Raw genomic sequence first — 22,676 nt, forward strand, 5'->3', positions numbered from 1 at the left:
AGTTTTTTTGTTTCGTTTTTTTTTTGCATGCATGTTTCTTTTTTTTTTTTGGAAATGCTAGTTTTCTAAGACGGAGCAATCTGAGGTTAACAAAATCACAAATGGTGGCGACGCCTAAATGTCTCTATTTTGATTATCTTTTGTGAGAAACCGACTCTGGACTGCTCTGTCTCTACAAACAGCAGATTTTGTTTCTGCCTCCCGAACACACCCACTTCCACTCACAGTGCTTCTTCTTCTTCTTCTTCTTCTTCAGATTAGAGCTCTCTGTAATGAGTGGCTGACAGTCTGTTTAGAAAGACATGTTAACTGTGTGCCTAGAAGAGAGTCTGTTGTTGATGCTTGCAAACCCTCACCCTCTCTCCTTCCAGTTTGTACGAGACAGCTCCAAGTGTATCATCACCCAAATACAGATAATTCCTTCCAGTTTACTTCGCTGCACATTCACACCCTCTTGCTCTCCACCTGCCTATCGCTCTCTTTCTATCTGTCTCTCTCACACACACACACACACACACACACAATCTCACACACACATTGTGGTGAGTGTAACCTGGGCTCCCCTGTCTGTGTCTGACAGGTGATTGATGAGTCTCTGGATGTTAAAGAAGTGGTTTACAGTGCAGAGAGAGTCAGCGTTATGCATGATGATGAGCTGGTGAGTATAGCGGCGCCCTCCACAGGGCTCTCTGGGGAACTGTAGTTATCAGTAGTGGGGAGAAGATGAAAGAGGTAGGGAGTGTTGTAGCGTGCAAAAATACCAGTTCTGCAGCTGATAACTGCGAAAATTAAAAAATTTAAAGAATCACACCGTTGGAACAGACCCCAAATCCCCTCTCTTGTTTTTTTTTGTTGTTTTTTTTTAAAGTTTTCTGTTCAGGCTAATACGTTTTGGTTATTTCTGCATGGATGCATGTTTGTTATGTGAATGTATCTGAATGTACACATCAAAAAAATCTGAGTTCATATGATGAATGTGAATCCACACAAACTGAGTGCTCTCAGTTTATGTGTAAGAATGAGCAGAAAATAACTCCCCCGTGGCTGTCTACATATGATTAGTTCGTGTCATATGTGCCAGATTACATTGTGAAGATGAGCGTAGGTGACTGTGGTTGTGTGTATATACCGAATTGGCCAAGATATTACACAATCTTTTCCACAAAGACACATTTTATGCATGTGTACACACTAGTCACAAGTCAATCATGTCCAATCCTCTGCCCAAAAGGGATGTTGTCCCTGCTTCACTCTGGTTTTTATAAAATAACATGAGAGTGTTTGTGTAACTCGACATGTACGTTCTCCTCCAGCTGCTTCATCACTCCATTTAAAAGTGATTTTTAAGGATAAAGGTTATATTTTTTTAATTAAGAATCCAATTTCATTCATTCACAATTTCACAGGGAAATTTTGATATGTGTCAACCTGGATGCTATTCTCATATCTATTATTATAACTATTGATCATGAAAACAATTTACTCACCGCCTCCGCTATAGAGATTTGGAAACACAGACTCCAGCAAGAACAATATTGATCGGGGCAATGAGTGTGAGCCAACTACAAAAACGTAAAATTAACAGAAATCATCCTCAACAATATTGTCTTTGAGTCCAAATGAAAGTAAACACATCTAGTATTGTCTTGGAAATGCCTGTAGCTATTGGAGAAAGCTGCACAGCATAGCAGATCCACCTCCTGGTCAAACTTAGCCGCTGCTGTACTGCCAGACTCTCGATTTAGGTTGTGTGCATGCTGGAGAAGTAGCAGCAAACACAAGTAGACAGTGTGTAACCTATACGATTAAAGGAGACTCAAGTTTTCTGGGGAGTCGTTGCTCCAACTGCTGCATTTCCTAAATCTCTGGTGAGGAAAATGTAATCATGATCAATACTTATAATGGACAAAAATATGAGAATAAGTACCAGGTTGACAAATACTGGAATTTTCCTTTAAATGATTCATACTTTTTAGATGGCTGGAGGGGAATTTTATTCAAGATTATTATTTAACAGCATGATAACAACAATTTAAATGTGTATCTAGCATAAACAAAGTAACTAAACTACTGTCTACTACTGTCTGTATAATGTCTTTATTACTGCAGCCAAAACAACTTCATTGTGTCTGTTTGTTGCTGCAGTGGTCGGATGTGTTTGCATGTCTCGTCTCCTCACTGTTGCTCTCTCTGTCCTCCTCTCACCCGTTCTTCCTGTTAGGAGTCCTACCGCCCCCTGGGAGAGGACTTCAGCTTCGGGAGCAGCGCACTGATTGGCTTGCTGGTGATCGCAGTGGCCATAGCAACTGTAATTGTCATCAGTCTGGTGCTTTTGAGGAAGAGGCAATATGGCACCATCAGTCATGGCATTGTGGAGGTAAGATATTGTTATTTGCTGCATAGCGTGGAGATTTGGACAGAGAGTGTAAACCGCATACACAAGTACTCTCAATGAACTGCTGTCCATCTTATACCAAGTGTCAGATTTAGATTAAATTATCATGTTTTATGTAAATGGCATGTGGGGTAAATGCAAGGCAAATTAAGTTATTATCCCTGCAGTATTTGCATACGACACACACAGCATGTTATGCCGTCTTGAGAGGAGCTGTTAATTCGTCCCGCTCTTGTCGAGGTCAGCCATAGTGAGTGTCCTCTGTCTGCGTCACAGGTTGACCCCATGCTGACACCAGAAGAACGCCACCTCAGCAAGATGCAAAACCACGGCTACGAAAACCCCACCTACAAATACCTGGAGCAGATGCAGATCTAACCAGAGCCTACAGGGGGCGCTGTGAAGTCTGACAGAGGACGGCAATAGAGGGGGAACATACTACTGACCAATAACATAATGATGCTATTGTTAAAATCATTTGCATACATCCAAACTCCATTTACTGGTTTGTTCAAAACAATCCTTAAATAATGCTACTACTTCTACTACTGCTACTATTGTACTATAGAGCTCTTTTTTGATCATGTTTCTTTTGAAAAGGTGATGTATCTGCCATTTTGCATTATGGAAAATGTGATTCTGCAGATTTCTCTGTAATTATCGATACAGCTATCTCAGATCAAGATGTACAACATTTCTTCAGACATTTTCTTTATTTTTGAACGTGAAAGGCAAATCAAGCAAAAATTTAAATGTTTTGAAGTAGCCATCATCAAACTGGCAAACCAGACACTAAAGCTTTTGTTTTTCCATCATGCAAGTGTCACTCATGCAGTTTCTGATGGTTTTCTCAAAAAGAATTGGTGTTTTTATTTTTTGTTCTTTTTTCCTCTCAATAGATTGCTTGTATATGAAGGTTCTTTGTACCAATTAAAATGTATAGTGAAACGACAAATGAGAAAAAAATGAAATCATGGTTAATTTACTTTATGTTCTTTGTTATGATAACAGACAAAATATACATACAGTTTAAATATATATAAGAGTAGATGTTTTTATTCCACCTTTTTTTCCCAGGGAAGAGGTTATGAGTCGGTTTAGGGTTCTAAGATCAGTGGTCATGGGTTGTGTTTGCGGGCACACTGATGAGAGAGATTTAGGAGGTGAACGTGTGCACAGGCCCCCAGCTCAAACACATCACACAAAACCTACTCTGAACTCTTACTAAGTGAATGTGATAACATCCCAGTATATTCCCTCCTACACACACACACACATACACACACACATAAACAACCTTTTATCAACAGGAAAACTGGATAAATCGATAAATGAAATAATGCCTATTGACATGTGTTACATAGTTGAATGTATTGTTTTTTTTCCATACTATGTACCTGACAGATTCCCTTGTGGCTTTGATTTTAACGCAGTGTCACATACATTGTGACAGTGGACAATGACATGCCACAAACTGACAATTGTTGTTGTTTTTTTTGAGGCAGTTGTTTATGAATTTTTTGCACAAATTATATCTGAAGCAAAAACCAAGTACTAGACAAGCTACATCGCAGACAAATTTAGTGATGGTGTACACACATGTTACTGGAGCAACTGTTGGCTTTGCTGGTCATGAGGCCGAGAACAGTCTGATAGATCAAAACAGGGCCGGCCCAGAGGCACAAACTAACCGGCTGCGTGTGTACGATCAGCCACCAGGGGGCCCCAAACAAAACAAAAATGTACAAATATTGGTGGATTTGGGGGCGTTTTTTTATGAATCTGAATGTACCAATAACAATAACAAATAATTCAGGCTGATACTAAAATTATTTTAGTATTTAGGGGAAACTATGACAAATTTTGCAGTTTGAATTTTGTAGTTTGGGCCCTCAAAAAAGGCTCGGGCCGGCCCTGGATGAAACACACCTGAGACAACTTGGAGCTGGAGGGCTGTGCAGGCAGACTGAGACACACAGAAAGACAAGGCTTAGAGAGCTGGTTTCTGGAAAAAAATAAAAAATAAAAATAAACTTGTGTATTTTTACAGGTAGAGAATGACACAAACAAGTAAACTGAATCCTAGAATCCTTTTTTCTCTCTCTCTCTCTAGTATTGTCTTTGTATGCCTGTATAGTTGATGTTGCAATCATGGCTTTTTTCTGGAGGATTATCTGTGGTGTGCATTGTTCTTATATGAAATTATATGATATATATTTTTAAGTTTGTTTTCTTGTTTTCTATTTTTTCTCTTCCTGTGACAGTATCTCTGTATGTGACTGTCTCACTATGCACCCAAATGGCTTCAATCTTGTAACTGCCTGCTTGATTGTGGGAGGGGACAGGGAACTAATATAATATGCATATTAGTGATTTAAAACAAATTTTGATTGACACCAATGGAAACAGATTTATGGTTACAGGGGGGATACACATCAATAAATTCACAACTTCCATATGGATGTGTCGTCTTTTCATTGATAGATAGATAGCAGTGGTGGAAGAAGTATTCAGATCCTTTACTTAAGTAAAAGTACCAATACAGCAATGTAAAAATTCTCCATTACTAGTAAAAGTCCTGTATGAAAAATCCTATTTCAGTAAAAGTACATGAGTATTTTAACTACATCAAGCTCAAGTATTATGAGCTTGATGTAGTTAAAGTATTGCAGTAAAAGTAGTGTTTTGGTCCCTCTGACTGATATATTATTATATATGACATCAATAGATTATTAATATTGAAGCATCAGTGTTAGAGCAGCATGTTACTGTTGTAGCTGCTGGAGGTGGAGCTAGTTTCAACTACTTTATATACAGTTAGCTAGTTTAGTCCAGTGGTTCCCAACCTAGGGGTCGGGCCCCTCCAAAGGGTCATCAAATAAATCTGAGGCGTCATGAGATGATTAATGGGAGAGGAAAGAAGCAAATCTGTATTAAGTTTTTGGACTTTTTCTATAATCTTTGATTTTTGCTGAAATATTGGATCATTTGAACATTTATTGAAATGAAACCATGTGAGAAGTTTAGAGGGAAAAATCACTATTTGGTGGAGCTGTTAACAACTCATAGACATGTGAAATGTGACCCCGACTACACACTGCTTTTTGTAAGACGTCAAAAGCCGAAAAGGTTGGAAACCACTGGTTTTATCTTTAACAATGTGTTGTATTTTAAAAGCTTGTTATATTATCCATTGTGTCAAATCTTCATCTGAAAAGTAACTAAAGCTGTCAGATAAATGTAGTTGAGTAGAAAGTACAATATTTCCCTCTGAAATGTAGTGGGGTGGAAAATGGAAAATCAAATGGAAATAATCAAGTAAAGTACAATAATCTACCTTAAAATTGACCACAGTAACCACAGTAGCCCTACTGAGTAAATGTACTTATTAGTTACTTTCCATCACTGATCTATATATATATATATATATATATAGGGGAGAACAGGGTAACATGAGCCACTTTTTACATTTGATGATTTTACTGTAAAATAAAAGTGTATTTCTTTCAAATAATAGTAACTATATATACCTCAGATTGTTGTGTACCCATGGAAATTAAAACAAGTTATCTAATTATTATGGTTTTAGAACAATGACCCATCAAAAAAAGTTAGTCCTATAGCACAACTTACCCCAAGGTAGGGGTAAAATGAGCATGGGGATGGGGTCAATTGAGCGCTCTACGGGTAAATAGTGTTACTATTAATACTGATATAAAAATTACACAAAATCAAATATGAGATCATTTTTAACTTTACTAATGCCATCAATTTAACAAAAGCAAAAACTCATACTTTTCAGTAAAATTATAAGTTCATGTCCTGTTGTTCAACATGTTACCTCAACACTTTCAGTAAAGATTAAACTGTGATCTTTGTGTGTTAACTACAGAAAGAATGTGTGTGTAAATATACTGACAGGTGACAAATTAAAGGAAAAACTGGTCCAGGTCTGAACGCTTGACCCCTACAGTGAGGGGATCTGGTGGCTCTGTTATGCTGTGGGGGGCATTTTGCTGGCATGGTTTGGGTCCACTTGTCCCCTTAGAGGGAAGAGTCACTGCTAATCAGTACAAAGTTGTTATGAGTCATCAACTTTATCCTATGATCAAACATCTCTACCTTGATGGGAGTTGTTCCTTCTTCAGAGTTTTATTGCAACATCCAAAATACATATTTGCAAGTCCAGATCTCCCAGTTTGCTAGGCTGAAGAGATATTGAATGAAGTTCAGTGTCGGTACTTGCATGTACAGCCACATGCATCACAATCATCCCATATTCATCACCCTAACAGTTATTTTTAATTAATTCACCGTATCTCCAGGGGAGTTTCTTTCGGTCTCTGCTGAGAATTAAGAGTTGAAGGCCAAATACTTATCTGCCTTTCCTCCCTGGACATTCCCTCTAAAGTTACACTGTCCAAGTCCCTCACCTAACTTTTGACAGTACTTGTTAGGGACATTTTCACACAGGAAGCAGATCATAAAGTCTTACAATGAGCTTTTGACTATAAGGCAGTGTAACATAATTTTAAGGCAATAACATAAGTGTATATGTTTCCATTTCCCCCATTCACAGGGCACAAGGGGTCACTGAATGGTTTGATGAGTATGTAAATGATGTGAATTATATACTATGGCCTTCATAGTCACCAGATCTCAACCTATTTGAACACCTATAGGAGATTTTGAACCGATGTGTTAGACAGCGCTCTCCACCACCATCATCAAAACACCAAACGAGGGAATATCTTTTGGAAGAACGATGTTCATCCCTCTAGAAGAGTTCAGAGACTTATAGAATCAATGCCAAGGTGTACTGATGCTGTTCTGGTGGCCCAACACCTTACTAAGACACTTTATGTTGGCTTTTCCTTTAATTTGCCACCCATCTGTATGTACCGCATGTATGTGTGTGGCTAAAACTTAACATCAATCAACAATTAGGTATTTACTCATTAACATTGTAACACTTGTAACAAGATCAAACAGGAACAGTGTCTCTAGTCTCTAGAATATCAGAAAATAATTTTTGGGGGTAAATTGAGCCATTGACTCAACTTGCCCCAACATGACTGGCATGTTTTACCCCACTACCTCCATTTTGACAAAACTGTTTCACACAGTGACTCAGATCCACAGTTATGCAATGTTTATGACCTTGTTTTGTAGCTTATCTTTTTTAATTAAGATATAAGACTGATAACTTGGCCTGACAAATTATTTTTTTTTGCTCTGTTTTGTTGACCACTCTCTCCATGTGCTTAAGTTCAAGATGAGTAATGTGAGTAATGTGAACTATACTTTCTTAATTTGTGATCACATGATTACTTTTGCTTATGGTTACCTAGATAAAGGGGGTGGCTCATTTTACCCACTGGCTCTACTTACCCTGTTCTCCCCTATATATATATCTTATATATATATATATATATATATCTTATATCTTTAGATGTACATCATGTATCAGGGGCTTAATAAAGTCTCTGAAGTTACAATTCGTAAATATAACTTTATCCCCACAGACTGAGGAAATTTACAAACAGAAACTTGGCTCATCATAGACGTAAAAGAAAGAAAAAATGGAGGTGACTCAGCAGAGATGAATCATCGTCATTATAGTGTACTGTACAAACAGCGTCGCTTGAAAAAGATCACATGACTGATACTAAAAATAGGTCACACGAAACCTCTGATGCATCAACATTTTACTTAATAACAAAGAAATAAAACACGTTTTGTAATTTATTTAAACAACGTCTTGAAATTGCGGAAATGTAGAATAAACAGTACAGTTCCCAAATGCTCAGAAATGACAACTAATTGTAGCACTGTCACTATTATAGTACCAATAGTATCGTATAGTATAGTATAGTATAGTACCAGTAGTTAATGGTACGTTTTTTTACATGTAATTTTAATCGTTCTTCTAAATAGTTTCCCGTAAAAGGACCTAGTAAAAACCTGTTGTTTTCGGCAGGTAAACAGGAAGTCCCTGCAGGTGTGGAGACACGCCCGCAGAAACCTGAAGCTCCCGGAAAAAGTTTTTTCGTTTAGTCTCTCTCAGTTGAAGTCAGACAGGTGGACGACATAATCTAGTCTGAGAGACGTTTGTGAACATCTCGACCAAAGAAAAGCCTTTCTTTTAAAAACACTTTTGAAGACGGTTTTTTCCATCGTTGTAAAACCTTTTAGATTTGATAGTTTTTTTGCGCGCAGTTTGAATTCGTTGCCAAACACAAGACTCATCATCCAGGTGAGCAGGCCTGCAGGTTCACCTGCACGAACAGCCGAACTACTGCAAATCGAAGAAAATAACAAGAAGAGAAATTAGAGGGAGTATTTCAGGTGTAATTTCAGCTTCGACCCCTGATGGACTACATGGACAGTGGACTGAGATACACCCCAAAGTCGGTAAGGAATTTGTGTTTCTGTACAACCTACATATAGGTCATAAAATGTAGGTTTGGGCTCTTTTGGATTCTGTTAGATGTAGGTTAGATGATTAGATTAGATGTCTGTGTTGTTATGAAAGAGTTTGGATTTGGGTGTTGTCTGCTATGACACTGACTTCGATGTCCGCTTTTTCCTGATATTCTTATTTATGGATCATCAGACTGCAAATGAACCAAACTGCTGTAGAAAAATTATTAAATATGTGTAGGTTATTGGCAGATGAACCTGCAGATAGCAAACTTGTCAGACATGACATATATGTGTCAATTGTGTTTTCATTCCACACATACTGTACAAACACTTTAAAGGGTGTCACTGTGTACAACCATATAAATGGGTTTTTATTTAACCTTAACCTTTTTATTACTAACACACTGGTTTTCCTAAAGACAATCATATTACCGAGTGAAAAACAAACCCAGCACTTACAAGCTGAGAGAAGCTGTCACCAGATGAATTTGGTATTTTATTGCGTGAGCTTTGAATCTGTTATTCTCATGCCATAAGTGTCATCTTTTAATAAAAGTCCCCAAAGAGCAAATAACTCCTCTGAAGCAACACAGTCCTCAAAACTGTTTTTAATACAATAAAATTTATAATCTGCATCTGGATAAGAATCAACATTGTGATGAAATCGTTAATAAATAACAGAAATGTTCCGAAATGTCATCCAAACATAAGGTTCTCCTTAAAAAATAAAAAAAAAAGCTCTTGTTCTTTAGCTCATGGTGTAACTTTCCACTTAATTTAATCATAACAGTTGCAAGATTTTGAGATTTCCTTCCAAGTGTTTACTCAGGGGGGAATTTTGGGTCTAAAGAGTACGGTCTAGAACTGCTCTATGTGAAAAGTGCCGTTACATAACATCTGTTGTGATTTGGTGCAATATAAATGAAACTGACTTGACAAACAAGAGGCTTCGTGCACGTCACTGTCTTTCTCGGTCAAGTGTTTAAAGGCGTCCTCCCACCTGCAGAATACACGAGGTTACACTCCAACCCTCAAACTTGAAACAGATTCAAAACTTGGGATAAATCTTTAAAGCGTATCTCTCTGGGACTCTTGAGGGTCTTCAGAAAGCAGGCAGCCACTGTGGGGCTGACACCCTGAATTCCTCCTGTTCCTCCGCCCTGTTGTGACTTGTTCTACTGAGTCCTTCTCTTCTGTAGGCTAACATCCAGTCGTTATTACCCCACAGCATCACAGTATGGTAATAGATACGAGGGATTATCTGACAAATGCCCTTCAGACTCAAAGGATTTTTCCTCCAGGGCGCAAGAGAAAAGATCAGTGGAGTATTCAGTGTTTAGCTTGTTATGCTAAGTTTTGGTCTTCAACACTGAGGCTTGGTCATGATTCAATATCATTTAAAACCTATTATGATGACCAAGAATCATGTTGTCCTTAAGAATAATAGGCAGTTAAAGACTTAGCCTACAAAATGAGGTATGAAAAATGTCAAGTAATATATGATTTTTCTGGATATTATTTGTTATATTAGTAGTATATCAGTAGTTTAATGTGTATGACAGAATTTGTTTTGATCATGATGATATTTATTGAACCATATGGTCAAACAGTAATTGCTTTCAAGCCCTCCAAAGATTTCCACCTCAATTTGAAGCCTCATGAAGATTCGTGTTTTACATTTCTGATTATTTTGAAACTGATTTATAGCCACAAAAAAACTTCAACTTTTATATGAGGAGATGTTGTGTTATGACTTGTTTTCCATGTTTCTTAATTTAGAACCTTTTTTTTAATTAGTAAGCACCACTTAAAAAGCCCCTCAGATGGTGAATGCAGACATGTAATATTTAGTTAATTAACAAAACAGAAAGGAAAACTGGAGTGAATATCCAATCCACAGGCTCTGCAATGAGTGTTTTCAAGGTGACAATTGTAGCGCCTTCTGTTTTTAACATAACTATTCTGTGGAAGTGCTACATTTCAATGCACGAGTTGTTGCAGGGCCCTCAAAGGTACGCTTTAATTCCTTCTTGTCATTCAGCATGAGTAGCTTTAAACAAGCAGAGAGAAAAGTGTTGCCCTTGGATTATAAAACAGTTATTGGTGTCACAGTTTCGCACTGCAGTTCATCTTCCTGTTAGCACCTCCTAATTGTCATGTGTAAAACTAACAGGGATGAAATCACAGTCCTAGCAATGGGTTGTTTTTTTTAAAAAATTTGAAACATTCATAAGCTGTGAAGATGATCTTTTGTTGATCCGTAAAGAAGTCATCCAGTGTTTAAATTTATACCACAGTCCAGTGAGCATTCACAGAAACTTGTTGTCTTCCACTTCAAGGCTCTGAGTGGTTTACTCTCAGCAGGTTTGACAGGATTTTCCATGGTGAAACCTTTGTACTCCTGCCCGTCCCCCCTCCCTTCACCTTAAAAGTAACCACGGTGCTGTGACTCATACCTAAAGTTCCTTCTAATTCATTAACAGAACCACTCACTCTTTGTATTTTATGAGCCGTTTTTGACTGAAACTTTGAATAGATTTCTTCCGCATGTAAAGCAATTCATCAAGCAATTCATTCATGTTAGTATTTCAGAACAGCGTTGCACAGTTCATCTAGTCGAGAAACCATTTTAGTAGGTCACTAGAGACTAAGACATTCCTAAAATACACAAGTACCTACTTGCTGTCTGCTGCTATCAATTATCTTCAGTTGATTATCTGATCTACCCACGTATAGAAAACATAGCTATTTATAGTGCCTCTTTTTTTTTTCTTTTAAACAACAAAAAAACAGCAGTATCAGTAAATGGACGTCCTTGGAGCCTAGCAGCTTTTACAGCGCTGTGTCTACAAAGTGGAGAACATGTCATTATCCTCTGTTATGTATTTAATCATTGATTCATCCATTCAAATGTCCATCTGTCTTCAAGGACAAAGACTGGGACACCGCTGTCCAGTTCCTGCCAGCCTCGGATAATAAAAAACTCGAGAAGAAAAAGGGTCCGGGGAAAGTCGGGGCTGTGATCGGTGTGGTGATCTTTGCTGCTGTTATTGCGCTTATGACCGGACTGCTGGTCTGGCATTTCCACTGTAAGTAACCCTTCTTTTAGTCAGTTCAGACAAAGATCATGTACAGAGTTGGACAAAATGATACTTAAAGTAATCTGACTTAAACTTGTGATATCAGCTAGTTACAATATACAATATATATACAATATGTCTGGCAATTAGTGTGTTGATATATGAGTTCAGTCAACATGTTAAGCTGTGCCTCCTGCTGCAACATATTCATATGTGAAGGGGAACAGTCTCAAAAATCATGAAAACATACTGTAACATGGACAAACTGAAGTAACAAAGACGAAAAGTTGACACAATATGAAAGTTAATCAGAAACATGACAAACACAGTAGGGGGTTGGAAATCGCTGCAATGATATTTGATCCACCTTTTGTATCATGGTTACTTAGTAGCTAATTTTTAAACATTTATTGTTGACTTTATTTGATCAAACTGCTTATATGTTACATTTTTAACATTTTTCCACCAATCTACAATCCTTAAAAGACTGAAACTTAAAGATAAACATCTGAAGATGTCACTGACTGTCATAAAGATGTTTATCAAGATAGTGTGGGTATTTTCCAGTTTGCTAGTTAAAATATTTTTTGTTCATTGTCAAGAAATATGTTAGAATAATTACTGGATCCACATTAAAGACTTGTTTCCTGGTCCTTGGCCTAACATTTAAATCTGTTAACGAGTTTGAGATGTGCCGATAAACAAAGAAACAAATAAAACCAAGAAACTGACGTCTTTGCTCGAAGTTAAAAAAAAAAAAAGAAAAAGCTTCGATTCACTTGTCTGTTTTAGTTCCTTTTGATGAAGTAACAAAATCAAATAAACACACATGGTTTAGATAGAATATGCAATGTTCATAAGCAAGTTAGAGCTCCATGCATATTTATTCTTTTTGTTTATTTGCACATGCAAATGATTGAAACAGAGGAGAGATTAAAGGTACATCAGCTGAAAAAAGTAATGCCGAGGGACTTAAGACATCACAACGCAAAAGACTGAAGGAAAAAAACACAGCGACAAACAAAAGTTATCAAAGCCAAGATAAGACGAAAAAGCCACAGCCCTGACACTTAAAAACACGGAAGTAAAATTGAACTCTTGTGCGGTGAGAGTGTGGCTGTTTATCGTCAGTCTTGTTTGTATGATCCTACAGTCCGTAAAGATGTTCGGGTCAAGAAGATATACAGCGGCTCCATGCGGATCACCAACCAGGTTTTTGAAAACAGCTATGAGAACTCCAACAGCTCCGAGTTCAAGGCGCTGGCGAAGCAGGTGACTTCACAGGTAAGACTCCCGCTCAGACCTCCGCACCCGCTGCCTTACCCTCATAAATGGAGAAAAAAAAACCTCACATCATCTTTTCAAACAGCCTTCATTCATGCTCTATTGTCTGTCTTTCAGCTTAAAGCCATCTATACCAAGAGTCCGCAGTTGGCCAAATACTATGTTGGTTCTACAGTTCAGGCTTTCAGGTATGGCAGTGAAGTTGTTTGTTTGTCTGTTTGTGTGTTGTTTAACAGGATATCTCAAAAACAGGTTGAACTGAAAGAAAGAGAAAACAAGGCTACAGGTCAATGAACAAGAGACAGCCTAATGAAACGTATTAATATTAGTCCAGAGAATTGTGCACATGTGCTCTTTCTGAGTGCTTTTTATCATTTAATTGTGTTTTTCCATCTGTGATGCGACATTTGTATGTGGCCTTGTTAATTGACTTTGAGACAGAATCCGACTGTCCTGGGCTTTTTAAATGACATTTCAAATTTTTCAAAGGGCATTTCCATCCTCTAAATCAGCAGGGATTTAATGTGACACTCAGTATTATTGGTTCACTTCAATTATATCAGTGATGAAAGTATAGAACCATGGCACAGAAAAAGAAGATCTCTAAGCCCAAAGATATAATCAATAAAAATAATGTGTTATCGAAATAAAATGAACTACAACTCTCCATTGAAACCTATAGCAATTAAATGATTGTAGGTGCATTAACAACTATTTTTATTTTTTATTTGTTTGTAACAGTTGCTGTGATCAGAAACAAGTCATTATATTGCTACTATCACTGGCCAGTTTACAGTATAAGAGCCTGATTGGCACACATGCATACTTCTAACCCTTCCAGTAAAGTGACTTTGTGTTTAAAGTGACACAGTCTGATTACTATTTAATCTATTTAATCCTTGTCTTATTGCTCCTAGTGAAGGCAGCGTCATCGCCTACTACCTGTCTGAGTTCAGAGTCCCTGTAGGCCAAGAGTCGTCCGTTGACAGCGCCATGTCTGCAATCGACAAGCTAGTGGACAAAGAGCAGCGTAGCGTGTACAGACCTGGCAACTCTCTGGTCCTCGAAGATGTGGTTTCCTCAGGTAGAGTCAGAGCAACCGAAGCCTAAAATACTGTCATCTGTGATTCAGTACATATCCATCATGCTGTAGAGTCAGTTGTCAACATCTGTCTGGAGTTTTTCTTTTTTTGCTATCCGTAACCTCATCTAAGTTATGTCTGTGTTCTTGTTTCATCTCATAGCACTTGATGCCCGCATGCTTTCAACGTCATTCAGCAGTAAGTGCTCAGCTTGCATTTATCATTTATTTTACTAGACAACTCATCTAAATACATACAAAACGACATATAGCTGGCTAACAACTAACAGGTGTACAGCTTATCTTTCTACCCAACAAAAATGAAGAATTGTGTAATTTATATTCTTCAGAAAATTATAGTTTGACTGATGCATGATAAGCCTGTAGAGTGGTAATATTTGGACATGAAAAATTGTTTTCCTAAATGTTATCTGTAATGGGTTTTAATGAAACTTTAGAAGGAGTGTACAAGACTGAAATTGCACATGAGATGCATACAAAATATTGTTTCTTTGTCATTAGTATAGAAGAATTATATTTAGTTCAATGTTTCACCATAACCAGAAAATGTCAATAATTGTGTACAAATCTTAAATTATGCAATTAGGCATTTGTATAGTAAATATTAGTGTAGTGATATCAGAATGTGTTCGTAAAGATGTCATAATTTCATTTGCTTTGAGATTAGTGGTTCTGTGACAGGGATTTATATTCTTATAAAGTTAAATGTAAACACTAAAATGTTCTTGTTTGTTTCAGGATTTCTGAAGTATTCAGAACATACAAGGCCGAGTCAGCTCGGGCAGATAGAGTCCCCCGGCTTCCCCAACGAACCTTATCCCTCCAACACTTTCATCCAGTGGCAGCTGAGAGCTGACCCCAACTATGTCATCAAGCTTGACTTTGATACGATGAACCTGGAAGAAAACTGCAAGAATGACTTTGTCAAGATCTACGACTCCCTGGTGGCCATTGAGAGCCGTGTCATGGAAGAGTGAGTTTGTCCCTTTGCCCTTTTCCAGATGCAGCTTCAAGCAGATAAATAACTCATCTCCCCTCAGCACTCTTGGATTATTTTATTTTCACACAGTGGCACACTGTGATTCAGATAAAAGAGACTTTATCTGGTGTGTAAAGCCCTCTGCTGGTCAAATGCTGTGTTACTGATGGACCCTCAAACAGAACGGTGTAGTTGCCCAACATCAGCCTGAGTTAAGCCTTGTGCTAAAATAACTTGCAAAATGACAGTTGAGTCTAAGCTGATGAGCAGTTTGGCTGAAAATTTGAGAAAGTGAAAGCTTTTCTTGAACAAGAATAATGTGCAGTCAGAAAGCAGTCTGTATGTCTACAGTCGGAAATTTCATTTGTACATGTCCTGATGATAAAATCATTAATGGCATTCTAACACAGTTTACCAGGAAAAAAAAAGAGATAAAATTGATGATGCGTGATACTTTTTCCCCTAGGAGGGTAACTTTTAGTTTATGATTAAACTTAAAGGAACAGTGTGTAAGATTTAATGGCATCTAGCTTTGACGTTGCAGATTGCGACATCTGTAATAGCCCTCCCCTCAGCCTCCCCTTCCAAGCGTGTAGGTAAAGGTCCTCTCTAGAGAAAATGTTTGGTTTTTATCTTGATCAAAATAAAATAAAAAAAACAAAAATAACAGCAAACTTTCAGTAAGCAACACAAATAATAACCTTTCAATGTTTGAAAAGGACGTAGGATGAAGTAAAGAACTTTTCTAGTCCTACCAAGCCCTTTTTTTTATGCTTTATCGGTCAAATCAAAGCCAAAAACTGTTCAAAACAACACAAGAGAATAAATATAACTTGCATAGAAACAAGTTTTGAGAAAAGGTCCATATCAGCCTGGTGTATCAGTCAGTCAGTGATCAGTGCATAAAGAAAATTAATGTTTCTTTTGTTTTGTTTTGTTATGTCTGTTTTACAGGATGTGTGGGTACTACTCACCCAGTGAACCACTGACCTTTCTGTCATCTCGCAATGTCATGCTGGTGACAATGGCCACAAATGACAAGAAGAACTACCCAGGTTTTAGAGCACAAATCTCACAAGTTAAGCGTGGAAGTATAGGTAGGAAATGCTTGTGTGAGCCTTATGTCCAGAGCTACACCATAAATGTTTTGATATTTATGCAAATGCTAACACTTTTTTTTTTTTTTTAACAGCTACATCATGCGGCGGCCAGCTGACAGGCAATAACGGCGAGTTCATGTCTCCTAACTTCCCAAATTACTATCCACCTCAAACTTTATGTGAGTGGACTATCCAGGTGAGAGGATTGAACTTAATGGGCATGTTACCCAACCATGTCATATGTTTCACACGTTTCTGATTTGTACTGCTCCTCACATGACCGCCTTACTGTGTCATTCAAGTTTTTACCCATTTCTGTCAATCATTAAGGTCCCCGCTGATAAGGCAGTGAAGTTGACGTTCAAAAAGTTCCTCTTGTCTGAGCCCGGACAGGAAAACCATAAGGACTGTCGCAAAGACTATGTGAAGATCAACGGAAAAAAGTGAGTCCTTGCCTGCATGTATTAAAAAAAAAAATCTAATTTGAAAAACAGGGATTACATCACAGAGCAGACACCTCACTACATGTGCATGTCATCTTCAGAATATGCGGAGAGAAGCCAGACGGATCAGTGACAGAAACCAGTAACACCAACACAATGACTGTGGTGTTCCGCTCTGATGCCTCCTATGTGGACCGAGGTTTTAAGGCTGTGTTTGAGGCCATAGATGTCAAAGACCGTAAGTAGGCAACAGTGACGGTTTCTCCCAGATAACAATCATTTCTTGACATCAACATTTTTAATGGAAGCTCTTGTCATCCACAGCTTGTCCGAAGCAGTTCCAGTGCAACAACCAGCGCTGTATTAAGTCTGAGCTCAAGTGTGATGGTTGGAACGACTGTGGAGACATGAGTGACGAGTTAAACTGCAGTAAGTATTATTAACTTACTCTGAAGATACTCGCTGTTGATTATAACTGCTGTTTTAATCACTCTCTACATCGTTACACAAAACCAGTTACATACTAGTAATTTTTTTTGTACTATTTTTCCTCCAGAGTGCAGCCCAAAAGACATCAGTTGTAAAAATGGGTTGTGTAAGCCCATGTTCTGGAAGTGTGACGGCGTCAATGACTGTGGAGACGGCACAGATGAGCTGAATTGTGGTAAAGATCTCTTCATACTGACGGAGGACGTATTTTACATGAGCGCTGAAAGGCTTTTAGTCTGATTTCTCATACACATGTGCTTCATTTCCTTATAAGGTGGTTGTAAATCTGGACAGCTAACGTGTAAGAATGGCAAATGTGTTTCCGAGAAGACTCACTGTGACGGCAGAGACGACTGCGGGGATGGGTCAGATGAGCTCGAATGTCCACGTGGTGAGACTTTTTTCTCTTAAAATACAATGTCTTATGTCAAGGTATAAGACACCAAATCTAGTATTTAGTAGATTTTTCTCAACACAAGTGGCATTATTTGCCAGAGGGACCAGCAATCCCACCTGATTCCTATGCTGGCTGACTTGTTGAGCTATTCAGGGGATAGTATCTAAAGATATTTGCCTTACAGTGTCATTTAATCATTTGTGTGTCATTTAATCAATCAAACGATTATGAAAAAGGGGCCACTTTAAGTGCCAGAGCTACAGGGGTTATCACCCAATTCTTAGCCTCTTTTAGACAATTGTTTTAGTTTTATGGCACATTAATTGTATGGTTCAATCTCAGCGTCTCATCAACCCTGTTTCACACAGCAGCAGGCAGCTGTTTTCAGCAAAAAAGCTGTGATAAAACCACTGTAGGCACCAAAATGCAGACAAACAAAGTTGACAACTAGCTAGTGAAGGAAGTGGAACATCAAGCAGCTACAGGGTTTAATAGTTTTCTCAGGATTTGGTGGAGATTAAAAGGAGAGTGAATGTTAGATTAACATTCAGCAGGTGCACAGAAACATCTACAGATGTTGCTCTATATCTGCTGGATTGTAAAACTCTTGTGTTAACATGTTAGTGATTAAGAAAAGGAATTAAAGCAACTCAAGAACACTTCAAACTACTAAAACTGCAGCGCAAGTGTGAAATTATGTTTAGCTTTAGTGGACACATAAAATAATACTCAAGTAGCTTTTCCTCTTCACTGGAATTCTGTTTCATAGCTTTGGTTTTGATGGTTTGTTTTTTCTTTCCTCTCTCTGTAGGCTCTGATGTGAGATGCACCGAGCTTACATATAGATGTAAAAACAATAAATGCATCAGTAAAGTAAACCCAGAATGTGACGGGACATCTGACTGTGAAGATGGATCTGATGAGGCGAACTGCGGTATGTTACCAAAAAAAACCTGTCTGGGTGCATGTACTGTGTCAGCTTGTGTCATATGTTGTGACATATCTAAAACTAGTCATTATCTCTATCTGCATCTGAATTGTGTAGCTTGCATGACAAAACAGATGTGAGCCTCCACCCACTTGTGGCACTAAAGCAAGCTGCAACAAGTCGTGGCCTCTGACTGATTGATTGTTTGTTTTGCAGACTGCGGGAGGAGTATGTTTAAGACGTCACGAATTGTCGGTGGTCAGGATGCGGAAGAAGGGGAGTTCCCCTGGCAAGTCAGCCTCCATGTCAAAGATTACGGTCACGTGTGCGGAGCATCCATCATCAGTCCGCGCTGGCTGGTCACTGCGGCCCACTGTGTGCAGGATGACGGCAGGACGAGGTAGCTTCTTTATTTATGTTTATGTACTCACTGGCAATTAGTTTTCTGTATAATCTGAAGAGATCTCAGAATACAGTGAAGTGAAATCTGGTGATTATTACATTTTCATACATTTAGCAGATGCTCTTATCCAAAGAGAATCAAAACAAGTGCAATTGATAAATGATATTAAATTCCTCTATAAATATGTATTTTCATCCTGAACAATCTTCTTTAGACAATTACAAGTTGTGTCCAAATGCTGCAAAATTATTCAAGGCCTTGAATAGTCTTACATACAGTTAAATATAGAGTTTTACACAAACACAACTATTCTTTATAACTTAAACTATTCTTTAGTTCAAAATGAATGCAGTCATGCTATTATATTCTGGTATGATCATAGTTGGTCTCATAGCTTTTTCTTGAAAAATCTTAAATTAAAGCTGTTAAGACACATACCACTTAACAGCAGTGTTGCATGTTATTCTCCATCTCTCTGCTGTTGCTTTATAATACTTACTTCAAAAATATATTTTAAAAACATTAAAGCTGATAAAACATACAAACATGCTGGATGGACTCAAGTACTTGTTAAATTATTTGAATCATCAGGACAAAACTACCCAGTGGGCGGTTCAATAGTTCAATAGTTGGTCTCTAAAGATACTGTAAACAAGTTGTCATGTGAAAAGTGAAACCTTACACTTCTGTGTTTTTACTAACAGCACAATGCTTGGATGTGTGTGTTCAAATAATTTAACATGCCTGAAACCTTACACCATGCTTTTGTCCTACCAAAGTAAAATCTAGAGCCTGGCAATACGAGTCAAAAACAACTTACAATAGATGTTCTACAGTAGGCTGCAGTTTTCTTTTCTGAACATTAATATTGCCTTTAAATTGCCTTTTAGTAATTGCCTTTAGATTTTTTTACAGACCTGTACAAGAATGATATCCTTTAACATTAATAGAGGTTTTTAATTCGAAAATAGAATTAATGGAGCTCCCCAGTAGCCTACTGGTAAAGATGCATGCCACACAATTGCAACATCCACGCTACAACAAAATGGACAGTTATGTTATCTAACTTTCAACACCAAAACATTCAGTTTATTTCGGATGCAGTCTTAAATCACCACTAATTCTAAACTAGGCCTGAACCACCAGGTTTTCTACACACTTCCTAATGTGACGCTTGTTGTGCCTCATGATGTGCCTGTTAATGGTTATCAGTTATTGAAAATTAATTTCGAGATCTGTTTTCGTGCATGTCCTCAGATTCTCTCAGCCCGGCACTTGGGAAGCTTACCTCGGCCTTCACACCCAGCGAAATACTGGAAGTAAAGTGGTGAAGAAGAACCTGAAGCAGATCATACCCCATCCTAACTACAACGCATACACATTTGACAACGATATCGCCCTGATGGAGCTGGACAGTCCCGTCACGTACTCCGATTACATTAGGCCCATCTGCTTACCAGCTGCCCAACACGATTTTCCAACTGGCAACACTGTGTGGATCACGGGATGGGGCGCCACTCGGGAGGGAGGTAAGCTGTCATTTGATGAATACACGTGGCCTCAAATACTGAAAATACTCTAATGAATGCTAAAGCCCAAACTTAAGCTGAATTTCTAAAATATCTAGGAAGCATAATATGTGTATACATAAACTATAAATGCTATTTTTATTCCAGTTAATGCAGAATTAGCTGCTGGGAGTGAAAATGAATGTATGGCCTAAAATGTGTTTTCTTATATTATAGTGGGCACTACTATAGTATGACATTAAGATTAAGATAGTGGCATAAATGCCCTTTAAAAACATCAGTAAAACAACTGGATTACTATAAATCATTGGCATGTTATTTCTGATAACATTCTGAGTTAGTTAAGCAAAACATTATGATTTATTGTGTATTCAAATGTGCCATGATTCCTGTGATTTATATGTAGTTAAAATATTCCGGTTTGGCATTGATTTTGTGGTTTTGATGCTCGTTTCTAGACTGAGTTTTCATAATTGGCTTAAGGTTTTTATTGTAATAGCTCTATATTTGCATACAGATAGATGTCATGTAGTTGCTAATACATACCATACAACTATACTCTGAACTTGCCAATAGGAAGAACAACTTTTCTGCAATGATTAGCTGCCATTATTGGAATTATATCTGTACTTTGCTATGGCCACAATAAGCCGGGCATCCCTACTTGATTCCATGACATTAAGACCTAAAGATTGACGATGTCGTCTTGTGTTTGTGTGAATCAGGATTTGCTGCAACAGTGCTCCAAAAGGCCCAGGTCCGTATCATCAACCACTCTGTGTGTAATGATCTGATGGGAGGGCAGATCACATCGAGGATGTTGTGTGCTGGAGTGCTGAGCGGAGGAGTTGATGCTTGTCAGGTAATATGATTTTTGAGAGAGGAAAATAGAAATTATGACACACACCCTGCCTCTATGTAGCGCCTCTATGCTAACATATGTAACTGTGCATTTGTCTCTGTTAGGGGGACTCTGGTGGTCCTCTGTCCAGTCCAGCCAAAGGTCGTACGTTCCTCGCAGGAGTGGTCAGTTGGGGTGACGGCTGCGCCCGCAGAAACAAACCTGGCATCTACACAACAGTCACCAAATTCCGTGGCTGGGTCAAAGAAAAGACAGGAGTGTAGAACAACGCGAAGTGGTCGAACAAGGCCACGGACATGAACACAGACTGATGACAAGTACTTAAGTACGGATTGTTGCCTCAGAAAAACCCCACTCTGACTTTCCAGCTGATGTATTTGTCTCCAATTCCAGTCGTAGCTGCAGTCGAAAATGCACTGTTTGCTTGAAGAGCGATTGCAACACATTGTATGTGTAATTTTATGAGGGTGAGGTTGATGAAATGTAAATAAATGTTTTATTTTTGTGTGGGTTTTTTGTTTGTTTTCTGCTGTTGTTGTTTTAATGGAGAACGATGTTATGTGCCGCACAAGAAATAGATTTTAGGCGTGATTGTTACACATTTTTACACTCAACCTGTGAAATGTACATCCCTGTGCTCTGTTGTCCGGTGCTTCGTCAGTTGCCATCATAAGAATTTTCCACCACTTTTCCTTGTTGTCTTTGTTCTGAAATGTATAAATTAAAACAAATTGACAGCAAGCTCAATCCATCCTACCTCCTATGGCTTGGTATCTTACACATTTACTCATGACTTTTGTCCAACAGAGATCCCTGAGTGCACCCCCTGACTTCTGAATGCATTAGCCTGTTCATCATGGATGACACTTCGTTTTTAACAACTTTGAATTTAATATGACCTCTCATCCAGTTATCACTTCATTAGTACAATCTGTTTAGTTTAACATATCTGAACTCTGTGTAAATGTGTATTATAGATGGTTTTTAAATAAAAATATTTCTTATGCAGAACTCCAGCGCTTTGTGTATCTGTTTTCATGCACTGACCTACATTTCATCTGAAGTTTCAGTATGACTTTGCTTTACAAACTTCCATTACATCTGATCCATTTGCATTGCAAATCATTTAGGTCAGACATTCACTCTGCATTACATTAAGTCATTTTGAATAATTCGATTCCATATACGCTAAATGTGAGGGGTAAAAATCTACCTGTAAAATCTTTTTTTTTTACAGTCTATGGGTAAAAAATGGTGTG

The 22,676-nt window shown here is 38.1% G+C and overlaps 2 protein-coding genes across 6 annotated transcripts in view; both read left to right on the plus strand.

Moving 5' to 3' along the window:
• The window catches only part of aplp2 (amyloid beta (A4) precursor-like protein 2), a 54,424-nt gene extending 49,573 nt beyond the window's left edge, over positions 1 to 4,851 (plus strand). For 3 of the 5 annotated variants that reach the window (XM_067595308.1, XM_067595304.1, XM_067595305.1), the window contains 3 exons: positions 581 to 658; positions 2,222 to 2,377; positions 2,672 to 4,851. In XM_067595308.1, the coding sequence (XP_067451409.1) occupies positions 581 to 658; positions 2,222 to 2,377; positions 2,672 to 2,773 (336 nt within the window). In that variant the 3' untranslated portion in view covers positions 2,774 to 4,851. The remainder of the gene's footprint in view (positions 1 to 580; positions 659 to 2,221; positions 2,378 to 2,671) is intronic. The other 2 variants (XM_067595306.1, XM_067595307.1) reach the window with 1 other exon arrangement.
• Positions 4,852 to 8,411: 3,560 nt separating this feature from the next.
• st14a (ST14 transmembrane serine protease matriptase a) lies at positions 8,412 to 22,433 on the plus strand. Its single transcript, XM_067595309.1, has 19 exons — positions 8,412 to 8,809; positions 11,751 to 11,910; positions 13,055 to 13,185; positions 13,303 to 13,373; positions 14,103 to 14,269; positions 14,430 to 14,465; positions 15,026 to 15,260; positions 16,221 to 16,363; positions 16,459 to 16,562; positions 16,697 to 16,809; positions 16,911 to 17,047; positions 17,134 to 17,238; positions 17,366 to 17,473; positions 17,573 to 17,689; positions 18,507 to 18,629; positions 18,840 to 19,023; positions 20,284 to 20,555; positions 21,281 to 21,417; positions 21,522 to 22,433. The coding sequence occupies exons 1-19, from the start codon at positions 8,768 to 8,770 to the stop codon at positions 21,678 to 21,680; spliced, it is 2,544 nt and encodes an 847-aa protein (XP_067451410.1). The 5' UTR covers positions 8,412 to 8,767; the 3' UTR covers positions 21,681 to 22,433.
• Positions 22,434 to 22,676: the final 243 nt, after the last annotated feature.

This window comes from Thunnus thynnus, chromosome 7 (genome assembly GCF_963924715.1).
Source record: "Thunnus thynnus chromosome 7, fThuThy2.1, whole genome shotgun sequence".
Classification (NCBI taxonomy): domain Eukaryota; kingdom Metazoa; phylum Chordata; class Actinopteri; order Scombriformes; family Scombridae; genus Thunnus; species Thunnus thynnus.

Coding starts and splice junctions, on each gene's coding strand:
- st14a (XM_067595309.1), top strand. CDS start 8,768: ATGGACTACATGGACAGTGGACTGAGATACACCCCAAAGTCG. Junction 13,374..14,102: donor TCTACAGTTCAGGCTTTCAG/GTATGGCAGTGA, acceptor TATTGCTCCTAG/TGAAGGCAGCGTCATCGCCT. Junction 14,466..15,025: donor GCTTTCAACGTCATTCAGCA/GTAAGTGCTCAG, acceptor TGTTTGTTTCAG/GATTTCTGAAGTATTCAGAA.